Source organism: Cheilinus undulatus, linkage group 6, assembly GCF_018320785.1.
Source record: "Cheilinus undulatus linkage group 6, ASM1832078v1, whole genome shotgun sequence".
In the NCBI taxonomy this organism is placed as follows: Eukaryota; Metazoa; Chordata; class Actinopteri; order Labriformes; family Labridae; genus Cheilinus; species Cheilinus undulatus.
This window is the reverse complement of record NC_054870.1, coordinates 5620123-5634354: the sequence shown is the minus strand read 5'-3', so window position 1 is coordinate 5634354 and position 14232 is coordinate 5620123. Positions and strand designations below refer to the sequence as shown.

General features: G+C 38.6%; 1 protein-coding gene across 8 annotated transcripts in view; it reads right to left on the bottom strand.

Annotated features, from left to right (window-relative positions):
• gbf1 (golgi brefeldin A resistant guanine nucleotide exchange factor 1) overlaps positions 1-12437 on the bottom strand; it is a 148996-nt gene extending 136559 nt beyond the window's left edge. For 5 of the 8 annotated variants that reach the window (XM_041788730.1, XM_041788734.1, XM_041788736.1 and 2 more), the window contains exons 1-3: positions 12154-12437; positions 3195-3297; positions 2104-2170 (exon numbers count right to left, since the gene is read on the bottom strand). In XM_041788730.1, coding sequence (XP_041644664.1) covers positions 2104-2170; positions 3195-3290 — 163 coding nt within the window. In that variant the 5' untranslated portion in view covers positions 3291-3297; positions 12154-12437. Of the gene's footprint in view, positions 1-2103; positions 2171-3194; positions 3298-8506; positions 8535-10160; positions 10241-12153 lie in introns of those variants that run through there. The other 3 variants (XM_041788731.1, XM_041788732.1, XM_041788733.1) reach the window with 3 other exon arrangements.
• Between the last annotated feature and the right edge of the window lie 1795 nt (positions 12438-14232).

Below are 14232 nucleotides of genomic sequence, written 5' to 3'. Positions count from 1 at the left end.
ACATTTTACAGTAGAGATGTCCTGATGCAAACTTCATACACAGATGTAAAAGCGAAGTATTTTTTTTTGCAAAAAAAAAAAAACATACTCATCTATCATGTTTATTATAATTTAATATGGTTTTTCAATTAAACAGCGATAATTGATGCAAAAAAGTCTCTCTTTAATACCACAAATCACATCAACATCACACTGTAAGTCAAAATAACCGCAATTCAATATTTAAAAAAAAAATCATTAAGCCCTACAGGGAAAGGGTTTCTGCAACATCATCATCGGTTTGTATACATACTGTACGTTAGGTTGGAGCGCACACAAGAGACACAACTGATGCCCCTCATAGCACAGCCATGTGTGTCACTGTAAATAACGTGCAGCACAGTAAGCAGGTAAAATGGTTGTTTCTTCCTCCATAAGTACGATGTCTGTAATAGCAGCTGTGTAAAGTGTCTCTGTCAGCCTGCCTGGGCTTTAACACAAATTGCACAATACAATGGATCAACTTGGTTTATTTTAGCTCCGCACTGCAGCGACTCACCTAAAAACAGCTTAAAACTGTTCAAATTGTTTTGGTTCACACTGGTACTGTGACGTCACAGTGCTGCAGCGCTCCTCACTGTTCCTATGCAGTGCACTAGCAGTCACAGGGCTGATCCAGAGATGCTGCATGTCTAGCACACGGATAATTTCAAGATTTGAGGTCTTTTCTATTTTCTCCTTGCAGCACAAGCAGTTATCGGTCAAACTAGACAGGAAATCAATACATACAGAGCCACATTTACTTTGTTGTAGCAAATATGTGCGCCCACATCGGTTGAATATGTTTGAAATCTGTTTCATGATGAACCAGATGAAGGCCACGAGCTAAAATGTGCCTGTTTAATAAAGCTGTTCCTCTAACTTCTACTATTTATGAAGCTTTCTGTTTCCACACAGTTCAAAACGTTGCTGATAAAGATAAACAAAGTGCAAAAACACTTACGGTTTGAGCTTTTCAAAGTAAAAGCCCATTTTAGCATTTCTTTGGAAGAATTCCCTTTGTATGTACACAATGCTTTTATTTTAAAAATCTACCAGCACGCTTCCACTATACACTGAATCCAGCCACTTCTAGGTAAGTTTATTGCGGTAAAACTTAGGAGGAACGACAGAGCTCTGACAGCAGGGAGACAAACTCAACCTGCAGCAAACTTGCGTCTGGTATGAAAGCTGTTACGGCAGCAACAGCTGCAAGCAGCAAAACCATCTGAAAAAGGTTACTGCATAAAAATGGTGAGGAGTGCTACTGACATCCCAGTACCAGCGTGGACCAAAACACAGTGGCCTCCTGGTGAGTTTATAAGCTCAAATATACTCAAAATGAAGATATCTAGGATATCTAGTAAGTTTTTTTTTAGTTCAATAAACATATAATACAAATATCTATCCCACAACATGAACTTGTCTGATCATGCAGGTTTCCTTTTAAAGGGAGTAGTGGGGCTGTAACACCTGAAAATGGTGAATCAGTGGTGAAAAAGTGTGCAATTTTAAGTTTGTAATACTTCTCTTATGGGCAAAAATTACCATTAACACCCATTCACTCCACATTCACACACTGATGGTGAAGGCTACTAAGTACAGTGGGCATTCTTACACATCCATACACATCTACACTCTGCTGATGCAGCAATTTTCAAACTTAAGAAGGGACAGACTCTACCTACTGACCCACAGTGACACAGTGCATTTTAGGTAGATAGGGACTTCAAATACTGACTGACTTTTGCATCAGGCAGACTTATGGCTTATGGATCACTGTCAAACGATCTTTTATCCACATATCTGTTTATAGATGTCAATAAATCGTTATCAAAATTTGTTAACTGGCACTGATGGGAGCTGATATGTCATAAGAAAGGATAAAATTCCACATGGTTTTTGTTTTCTACACTTCTGCATTCACAAATATTCACTTTTATGTGACTGTACTAAAGACGGAAACAGGAGCAACTCCCATGCAGACAATTAAGCTCCATGTAAATAGGTTTACATTCAGTGATTTCAGGATGTGTAAATAAAGATTTATTTACACCAAAAGCATATCATCGAAGGTGTACATACCTTTAATGTTGTTGAGTATTTCCTTAAGGTGGCCGAAGCTGTTCAGTAACGGGTCCTGTTCTTCGTCCTGTGCAGAGAAAAAATGCATAAGAAATCCCAATGGCAGTCGTAGACATAATTTTTCCCTCAAAGTGAAAATGATTGATAACTGAGCTAAAGTTTGATACTAAATAACAGCACAAAATCAAACTTTAGTGCTGGGCAATTAATCAAATGTGAAATTCATGTACAGTTTAGGCTTCTCACAATAATGAACACAAGATAATCAAGATTTAACAATTACTCTGCCACATGGCCTGTTTTGCTCCTTTTTGGTTTTCTGAATATATTGTCCATTTTTACCCTTTTTTAAATAGACATATGTGATGCATATCTAACTAGCAAGTGTTTCATAATTGTAATTTCAATATCAACAATAATAAATAAATAAACATAAATAAATGAATGGGTATAAAAGTTTATAGTAATGGGTGCAATGTTTCATTTGGACAGCATGCTACTTGATGTGTTTATGCTCATTATAAGACTGCATATGTCTATTTATGATTATGAAATTGTATTCATAAAAGACATGTAATTCACACATGTTTTAATTATGTTTTTTAATAAGCAAAGTCTACCAGGTACCACTGGAGCAATTTGGCTAATGGCTATATAATATAATATAATATAATATAATATAATAATATAATAATCTGGCATGTTTAAAGTCTAGTCCTATAAAAGTATCATTTATTAACATGCACTTTACCTTTTGAACGAACATCATTATCATTTTCATTATTATCATTATTCAAGAATATGATTTGTGCCATAATTGAGCAGACCTGTTAAGAATCCTAAATCTATTTTCTATAAAACAGAATCCTGGCAACACAAACATTCAGAAGTGCAGGATTTTGCTAAAGTTAACTACTGCTAAAGTTCTTCTTGCTCCACTCCGCGTCTCTTCAGAAAAAGCAGAGGAATCAAAAACGGTTTTAATAATAAATACCTAAAAGCATCATTTAAATCTTATTCTGTGGTAATCATTAAACCAGTAACCCTTTCATCCCTGCTCTGTTGGTAAATATTGTGACTGTGTTACATACCAGTGGTGTGTGGGTATTCCATCTCGAGTTCCTCTTGATGGCTCCAACAACAGTTCCTATTTCACCCTGGACGATGTAGATGTTCTTGTCCACCATGCTGCTGCTGAGAGGAGAAACAAAAGAGTTCAAGTCTGGTTTCCAGAAGCCAAGTCTTTGCAATTATTTAATTTTGTCAGTTAGATCCCACATATATGACTGTAAGGGTATAAAGTTTTGCATCAAGATACAACGGACATCATGGAATGAATTTTCAAAGACATTAGAAGCTGTCACTGCACCAGCATAGAAAATACTGTTAGTGTTGTAGTGTTTGTAGCTTGTCTTTTTAAAATCTCACAATCCAAAAACAAATCTGCAGCTCTCTACATGCTAAGTATGTCTAAAAGAGAGTTCTGATATCTGTCAGCCTGGTGAAGACATTCTGTCCTTCTGCTGTCTTTTCAGCTCCTCGGTCAGCGGCGCTGACAGGACAGCTGCTTCTGATGACACTGACACCGTAACAGAGGTCACCGTCGGTTTGGATGAAATGGTTTGATGCTCCAGAAGCATTTGCACGCCTTTGATAGCTCATGGTGTGAACTTTAGGTAAAACACAGCGCAAGACCCAAAGGGGAAAAATGACCTCAGTATATACTGTTTACAAATCTGCCTGAATATAAATATTACAATGAACCCCTTGTTCAAATTTCAGTCAAATAAAAAACCTCTGAGCTAATAAACTTAAGCTTTAAAATCATGAAAATGAGGCAGTAAATTCTGCTCTAGGATGGCGTGGCCGTGTCAGTTGAATGAGGATTTCACTTTAGATGCTCTTTAAACAGATGTCCTTATTTCTTATAAAGAGGTGATAATTTCAGCATCTGTTCCAGTCTGTTGTGCATCAGGAGACTGGATGTTATATCTTGACATTTAAAAGTGTAATAAAATGTACTCAAAATAATGCCTTTGAACATATTTGTAATGTTTTTTTTTCAATGGCCTAATTTGAATTGCAGCAAAGGAAACAGTAAAATCAAAATACCTAACTGCTGATGATGCAGTAGGAGAGCAGATGTTATGGTTTAGCTAGTGACCGTGTTAACTGGTGACTTTTCAGCTGAAAGTGTCAGTGGTTGTTGTAGTTACAACATTCATGAAACATTTAACATTTCACATCGGTGCCTGAAGCTTTTTCCAACCAAGGCACACCTGAGACTGAGCCAAAATCTTACGGCACAAAATCTGTTTCCATGCAAAATAGCCTCTTTAATTCTTGTTATACTATTTTCAGTCATACAGATACAGTAATGATATTGTTATATAAATTCCCAAGACACACCTAGACGTGCCTCCAGGCACACCGGTGTGCCTCGCCATAACATTTAAGAGCCACTGTAAAAGTCTTACTGTTGTAATAGTCAACAGGATATACCCATGGCTGAATATGTAGATTACAGATTAGTGTGTGAGATTTGTGGACTAAAGTACTGACTGAACACTGGAATCCTGCTAGTAAAATGTCTTTTTTTCTCTACAGGCTGGAGCAGACAGACATCATGACATTGGATGAAAAAGGTCTATATTTTGTCCTAATTTAATCAACTGGGATATCCTGAAATTTATGTATATGAACAATTAAAATGCTGCAAAAGTATGTGAAAATAAATTCTAATATCTTCAAGTCAAACTGCTGCTCCTCACCCTAAAATGGCCAAGGAATATCTGAACCAAACAGCATATTTCCATGAGTACCTTGACAATGCCAAGAGCCAATATGGAAAACCAAACAGAATCAAAATGACATTCTGTTCATATTTGACCAGCAGTACATCTCAAAATGGTCAGATTAACCTTTTTCTTTGGGTCTTGAAAGCCATGCTGGATAAAACTCTTACTTAAAAGGAAGATTTATGAGCGTGGAAACAGGGTGTCTGAGTCCACGTCTTTAATTCATGGTAAGCAGACTTTTCCAAATGATAAGAGGATGAAGGTTTGGTAGGTAGTGTTAAGATGTATGAACAGAGTAATAGGCTTGTAGCTGATGTAAGTCTCCCCAAGAAATGCACAGATTAAGTTTTTAAACCACTGTCTGAATCAAAGATGTTGAGTCCTAATCCAATATTAGATTTCCACTAACATTACACAGCTTCCCAGCACCAAGCAGGTATAGGAGAAGTTTAGGTAAAACATCAGCTGAGGTGCTCTGTGTTGAGTATGGGATGTCAAAATGAATCGTTTCTACAATGCATCCCATCACAGATGTGATTGATTCTGCAGCTATGCTATGACAAGGCCTGGGACTAGAAATTTGAGGGGTCCATAAATCATAATGGGGATCATGAAAATGTTCATATGTCTATTAATTTGATTTATAAAGTAAAACTCCCTTGTATTCTAGATTGATCACACACAAAGTGAAATAATGTGAAACTTCAATCAAAAATCCACTATCTCATAAGATTAAAATGTTAGAATGTTAAAGTCTGGTTTTTATTGTCAGTTATTTCAGTCCTGTGAAGAGCTCTATCATGGGGAAGGCTGCTGACTTGACAGTTGTCCAGAGGCCAATCATCTGCATGCTTCAGAAGGAGGGTAAGCCACAGAGGGTCACTGCTGAAAGTCCAGGCTATTCTCAGAGGCTGTATCGAAGCAGATTCATGGAAAGTTGACTGAAGGGAAAAGTGAGGTAAGAGAAGGAGAAATAGCAACAGCCTTCAGAGGACTGTCAAAACAAGCAGATTCAAGAACTTAGGGGAGCTTCACAAGGAGTGGACTGTGGCTTGAGACGGTGCCAAGATCCACCACACAGACGGGTCCAGGAAATGGACCACAAGTGTTGTGCTACTGAACCACAGATAATGTCATCAGCATCTCACCTGGGCTAAGGAGAAAAAGAACTGGACAGTTGTGATATCAGTGGTCCAAAGTCCTGTTTTCAAATGAAAGTCAATTTTGCATTCCATTTGTAAATCAAGGTCCCAGAGTCTGGAGGAAGACCTGAGAGGCCCAGGATCCTTCAGGTCTTGTAATCTAGTGTTTTTATTTTCCACAGTCAGTGATGGTTTGGGGTCCATGTCATCTGCTGCTGTTGGTCCACTGGTCTTTATCAAGTCCAGAGTCCACACTGTCAGCTGTTTACAAGGAGATTTTAAAGACCTCCATGCTTCATCTGCTAAGAAACTTTATAGAGATGCTGATTTCCTTCCCATCTGTCTACAGTGAAGCCAAAACTACCAGAAACTGGTTTGCTGACCACGGTATTACTGTGTTGGATCGGCCAGCCAACTGGTCTGACCCGAGGAAGAAGAGAGACACCAGACTCAACAATCCAGGCGAGCTGAAGACTGCTATCTGAGGCTAAGTCCACACTGCAGGCCTTTATGCTTAATTCTGATCTTTTCTCAGGTCAGATTTTTTTGTTTGCCTGTTCACACTGCAGTCAACTTTCAAAAGATCACATACGGATCTGATTGAGAACCACATACGAAAGCGGCCTGAATCTGATTCGAAAAAGTCAGATTCAATGTGACTTGCATTATTCACACTGTCAGAAAAAAATCAGATACAAGTCACATAAGAGCAAAAAAAATCTGATTAAGTTCACTTTTAACTGCAGTGTGAACGTAGCCTGAGCAACCTGTGCTTCATAACACCCCGGCAGGACCATAGACTGATTGGCTCCATGACATGTTAAATGCAGTAATTCATGAAAAAGGAGCCCTGACCAAGCACTGAGTGATAAATAAAACAGAATTTTCCAAGAGATCAACATTTCTATATTTTTCCTTTTTTTCTTGGTGTTGCTTTTTTTTTAATTTTCTAATATTCTGAGACTGTGGATTTTAGTGAGCTATAAGCTGTAATCATCCAGATTAAAAAAAAAACTTGAAATATTTCACTTTGAGTGAGATGAACCCAGAATTAATGAAAGTTTAACTTTATGAATTAAATTACAGGAATTAATTGAACTTTTTCTCATATATCTTATTATTTGAGATGCACCTGTATACTGTCGATATACAGCAGGGGTATCAAACTCAAAGACAGCAGGGGCCGGATTCTGGATTCAGGACTTACCTGAGGGCCTAACAGGGTCACCTTTTTAACCAAAAACTGTCAACCTCATTTCACAAGTAATAGGATATGATAAAAAAAAAACTTTGCAATGATGACAGATGATTTTGAGGTTATTAAAGTATAAAAGAAAAGTTTAAAGGCTCATAATCAGAGAAAAGTACATTTATTAGTTCAACAAGGTCAAAACATAAAATTGAAATGGAAAAATTATGTTTTTAAAGGCAAATATATTAGACAGAAAGTCAAATATGAGCTTTAAATATCAATATATGAAATAAAAATTGTAATCATGAAATTAAAAGTCAAAATATGATTAAAAATTTTAAATTGTGAGTCTAAAAGGTCAAGCTATGGAATTATGAAGTCAAATTTTGGAGTTGAAAATATGAGATAAAATACAAAATAATGAGTTAAAAAGGTCAAAACATGAATTTCAAATTATGTATCTAAAGCTCAAAATATTATATAAGAAGTCAAAATGATGGGTTGAAATGCTCAAAGTATGAAAAAAAAGTCAAAATCCCAAATTTGAGATGCAAAATTAGAAACATGAAATTAAAACACAAATCAATTTCTTTTCCCACATTCCTGACTTCTTATCTCATTATTTTTACTTCTTACTTTTTCAGATTTGATGACTCAACAAGGATATCTTACATCGTCAAGGAAAGGTTGACATTTTTGTACTTGAGGAAATCAAGTTTACCGCATACTGATGGTCCAGTTATAACAGAAATATCAATATGATTTTGCAGGCCGGATTGAACTGTTCCACAGGCCAGATTTGGCCCCCGGGCCTTAAATTTGACACCAGTGGTATAGAGTATGGCTGACATATCAACTGTGTATATTTGCAGAAATACTCATATCTGCAGATGACTATGTCATGCGGATAATGTGATAATGTCTCAGACTATGACTGTACCATGAAAGGCTTTAATCATCTCATCCCGAGATACAGCCATGAAATTCACAAATCATAACATGTTACTGAGGAAAGGAGATATTCACACCTTTTTCTGTTTTCCTTAGATACAAGTGACAGTCATTTGTATTCATCCTGGACTGTCATGTTTGCATGAATATTCTGAAAGAAAAAAAAGCCAATCACTGACCACCATTTCACTGCAAATCTAAGTGGCAGTAATGTTCTTTTTCTTCCAAACAATGAAAAGGGAGAAGAAGCCAGCGCAACAAAACACACAAAGAAGAAAAGTTAACTCCTGCAGCAATAGCAGCGGAGCTATGAGACCTACTGGCTTCTTGTCCCTCTCCTTGTCTTCCATGTGCTGTTTTGAAAAGTTCCTGGATGTAAAAGCAGAAAGGGTCAAGGACATTAGGGACACTACATCTTAGAGGCCGTACGCCAAGGGTGTTCAAACTATGGCCCGGGCCAAATGCGGCCAGCGGTCCACTTTTGATTGGCCTGCAGCAATTTTTTTTAAATAAAATGAAATATGGCCCACATTAGAACATGAAGCTTGTGCTTATGTGTGTCGTACTTCTTAGTTTCGGCACAAGGTAGTGCTAAGTGGCAGAAGACGCTACCATGCTAATTCTGTAAACAAACATTTTGACAAGAAAAATGTAATGATCTGGTTATTTATGTGTCACTAAACTAAGATGATACTTTAAAAGGTTAACATATTTGGCAACCAAAATTATAACAATAAATTGATATGTAATGGCCTAAGCAAACCTAGGCACTTATAGCATTCCAGGGCTGGTTTCAGTGGTTGCCAGGACCAACCAGGGACCCTGAAATCTGATTGGCCTCCCCAAAATCCTTAAATTGATTGGCTATTTGCCTGGTCAACTACTAACTAGCCATATGAGCACACTTATTCAGAATATCTTAACCTAAATTAGACTGTTATAGCGTTAATATCCTCAAGCTGCGCTCTCTGAAAGTGGCCCCACCATTCTGATATATTTCTATATGCGGCCGTCAGTGGAAAAAGTTTGGACAACCCTACGTATGCAAATACGCAGATGTAGAGATCAGAAGCTGCAATTGTTTATTTACCTTAAGTGCTCCACCCAGGCTCTGTTACAACGTCCCTCCTGTGCTTACATGAGCTATCCTACAGTCAGTGATCAACACGAATCATGATTTTGCATAAGTACACTTTACGCTGTTGTTCTCCATATATCTGTGTATGGAGAACAACGGCCCATCAATAAGATATTTACTAACAACTATGGGTGGGCGACACAGCGAGTATACTCGATGATGCTGATCCTCAGTAAGTGTTGCTGAAAACAAGAATTTTAAAGGTATCATGACATTTGACTCAAAGTATGAATTGCCTGGGTACAATGCTGAAAACTCCCTGGCAGAGTTTTACATGTCAGTAAGAGAAAAGGTGGCCCAGCAGCTCACAAATGTGACCTACTTCACAACTATGAATCTAGGGTTTCAGCCTAGCAGTACATGACATCAACAACTAGGAGTTATAAAGTTTATGCCTCCAAATGAGAACAGGAGAGCTCCTTGATCAAGGTCTGACAGATGCTATCATGTCATGGAACTTGTTAGAAACTGCTCCTGTGGTCATCAGCTCATATGACGGGTACGCTGGGTCGGCGCATACGAATGTAGCAGCCCGGCACTCCATCACTAGCAGCAAAACAAAGCCCTACAGTCATACCAGAACTGACTTTCTGTGTACAAGAGACCGCTTCTTCAACTACTGCAAAGGACGCATGCCCACAGTGTTTACATCTTTCCTGATGGAGATTATCTGGAGAGCGTGGCGCTTGGAAACTGAGAGGAGGCGGACGAGGAGCAGCACGACACCTACAGCCAGGTGGGGAGGAAGCAAAGATGGCGTGCGAGGAAGCGAAAGCGGGGCAAACAAGCCGGGCTGCAGGCTAGGCTAAGAGCGACCCCACACAAACCTGACGTACTGAGCATCTTTCTCCCGGGTGCCCGGTCCCTCACCAGCAGGATGGACGACGTGAGGCAGCGGATTTCTAACAACCGCTTGGACGACTGTGTTTGCTGCTACAGAGGAGACTGCCAAACGTAATTTCGTTGTGTTTTGACAATGCAATGGCAATAAACGACTATCTATCTATCTATCTATCTATCTATCTATCTATCTATCTATCTATCTATTAACTTTGCAAAGCAGATGGATACGCCCGTTTCCTTGTTTCTCAGTGGCAAATCCATCTTGCAAAGCTCCCATCTCAACAGTTTGGGCCCGGTTAGAAAGTGACAGGACCAATCAGCAACGAGGAGCAGTACTTTCAGGCGCAGCTCGATAGCTGCTACGTCACGTGTTTTGTTGCTCTTATTGGCCCGTAGAGATGTGACAGACAGAACGTTCATCCAATCATACTTCAAGTTTTTTTCAAAGCCTCTACCTTTTCTCAGACGTTTCTTATTAAAGCTTTCCCCGATGGATGTGTGAAACAAATCCATCTGGCATGTCAGGTTATCTATCTATCCATCTATCTATCTATCTATCTATCTGTCTATCTATCTATCTGTCTATCTATCTATCTATCTATCTATCTATCTAAGGGACTAATGTAATCAAAGCTGTGAAACTGAATGGGTGGCCATGGCTGCACTGTTTTGGCTATCGTCTGCATCTTGTGATTGGTGAGTTTTAGTTCAAGCTTGCATCACTATTAGTAAAGAAAATAATCATTTTTATAATCAACAGTCGTAAACATATCAGAGAAAAAATGTCATGATTCTCCATACACTATAAGACTGTAAGAGTATTTCATGATTCCTTAGCTGAAGGCCTGCATTATTATTACTATTTTCAATATGTAAAAACTTGTACGTGAAGTCTTTTTCAAAATAAAAAACTGTGCTAAATGTAACTTGAATTTAAAATAAATTGGTTTTACCCTATCGGCATACAATCCTTAAAATATGAAATACAATGGTCTACTTTAATCATCATGCCGGTGTCATTTTAAGCATCAAAGGGCTGAGCTAAACATTTTTACAGTAATTTCAGGAGATTTCAAAATATTAAAGTAGATACTGTGTTTCACGACATAGTCTAGAAATGTCACAAAATTAGTTTTAGCCCATGTCCCCCAGCTCTACAAACAACTGCAATCCATGTTGGCCTATTTAAATAGCATTTTCTGTCTTATTTGGCAGTTTCTCTGGAGATATTTAGCTATTCCTTTCTATAGCACTTACTCAATTTTCATCATTTTCCCCATGGTTTTCCTCTCTTAAATCTCTAGTGACAGCTGATGATTAACACTGCTTCACAGCAGCAAAGGATGATAGTCATATAGAAATCATTAACTGTAAAAATAATACTAATAACCTTCTTTGATTGAACACTTTCAAAACAAAGGGAGCCAAGTTATCTACATGGATTGCAACTGTAGGCAAGAAGTTAGCAGGATGTAATGTGAGGCTAGCATTGTTTAGTGAAGAACTCAACACAAGTACATTAGTGCAGCATATTATGGTCTCGACCTTAAGTCACTGACATGAGCTGATGACATGTTTGTCAGGTGAGCTAGGAAGGTGCTAGCTGGCTAATTAGATTAGAAGGGTCCAGTCTAAGGAAAGCTAATAAGCTAGCTCCTCTCCACAATGAAATGTCAAGAGACAGTTGACAGTCATCTGAGTCAAACATCAACACCAGACGATAAGGCAGGACCAAAGCACTGGTTGTTGTCTGTAAATCCTCTGAAGTAGATGTCTATTTGTAGAATAAACAAGATCATTTTTGTTCAGAAACCTGAGAGCTAACTACCTAGCTCTAGCAGCTAGCGTTTCAACTGGCTAGGAGTCCACGGTTTGTCAGCCTCTGTACTTAAAGAAAACTCAGCTTCATTGAACCGACTGATTGAAACGTCGTTGGACAAGGACATAAAATACGCTCTTATACCTTAAAGAAATAAAATATATTACCTGTATGATGCTGTTACTTCGAAGATGGAGTCCTGCTGATGCTAATGCTAGCCTAGCTCAGCAAGCTAGCAAGCTAGCCGGCCAACAGTGAATGAAGACCAAAGTTCAGTTCTCTACGACGAAATGTTGCACTTAAAACCTCGAACATTCCACTGTATGGTATCTAAATAACCCGAAACACAGCTCATTCATTCACTCATCCAAAAAAAAAGCTCCATACGTGGATAAATTGAACACCTTCCTGCAGCTGTCAGTCTGGTCTTGGTAAACACACTGACGTGGAAAAGCTCTGCACTCTCAACCTACCATGACTGTTGATTGACAGGACTGGAAGAGGGTCGTTTTAACCGTGATATGGTGCTTTAGAATGGTTGTAAATGCATGGTTTTTAATAAACTGACTTTTAAAGCGCCTATACTGCATTTCTAATGTAATAACTTGTCTAATAAGTTTGTTTAAAGAGAGAATTACATATGTGACAGAGCAACGGAGGCGGGACAAAGGTCGCAGTATAGTAGGTTGCACTGAGTTGATGACGTCAGCAGCGCGGCCTGCATCACCAATGATGTTAGATACAGTGCTGTGAAGAAGTATTTACCCCCTCTCTGACTTCTATTTTTTTTTTTGCATATTTGTCACACTTGAATGTTTTGGATCACCAAACCTATTTTAATATCTCACAAAGACCACCGAAGTAAATAAAAAATGCAGTTTCTAAATGATTATTTTATTTGTTAAGGGGTAAAAACAACATCTAAACCTCTCTGGCACATACGGGTCACATGCAAGTGTGATAAATATGCAAAAAAAAAATCAGGAATCAAAAAGGGGCAAATACTTGGATGGATGGATGGATGGATGGGTTGGTGGGTGGATGGATGGATGGATTGAAGGATGGATGGATGGATGGATGGATGAATGGATGGGTGGGTGGATAGATGGATGGATGGATGGATGGATAGATGGATGGGTTGGTGGGTGGGTGGGTGGATGGATGGATGGATTGATGGATGGATGGATGGATGGATGGATGGATTGATGGATGGGTGGATGGATGGATGGATGGATGGATGGATTGATGGATGGATGGATGGATGGATGGATGGATGAATGGATGGGTTGGTGGATGGATGGATGGGTGGATGGATGGATGGATGGATGAATGGATGGATGGATGGATGGGTTGGTGGATGGATGGATGGATGGATGGATGGATGGATGGATGGATGGATGGATGGATGAATGGATGGGTTGGTGGATGGATGGATGGGTGGATGGATGGATGGATGAATGGATGGATGGATGGATGGGTTGGTGGATGGATGGATGGATGGATGGATGGATGGATGGATGGATGAATGGATGGGTTGGTGGATGGATGGATGGATGGATGAATGGATGGGTTGGTGGATGGATGGATGGGTGGATGGATGGATGGATCTTGCAGTATTTGAGTTACAATGAATTGGTTAATCGATGAAATGGCTAATAGAATAAATTACTAAATAGTCACATGAAATAGATAAATTTGTGCAAATATGCTTACAAGTCATCAGGTCATCAGAACAACTCAGTGACTGTTGACTGGTTATCAGTGAAACTCTGTAAATGTTAAGTGGTCTTTGGAGCAACTCTGTGAATGTTGAGTTGTCATCAGAGCGACTCTGTGAATGTCTACTTCAATCTCAGAATTTTGACTTTAAGATAAAAACTCTGACTCTTTTACTTGATCCAAAACTTTTTTGTTTGTTTTGAGACAAAAATCAGCACTTTTGAAACGTGCTGGTGGTTGTTGTGAGCTTTGCCTTCAGTCAGGAATCTAACCTTAAGCTCAGAATTTTGACGTTTTTATCTGTGAATTCTGTTATTTCAGAATTCTGACTTTAATCTCAGAAAAGGATTCTGACTTAAATCACCAAATTTGAATCCTGAGAATATTTTTTCCCCCAGAATCCATACAAAGCTATGAGTGTCAGCAAAATTATTTTGCAAAGGTATGTGCTATTTTCAGTGTTGAATAAACCAGCATATGTGTGCCCATGTCAAAAAAAGTTAAATAAATGAGTTTAAAGGCTCAGA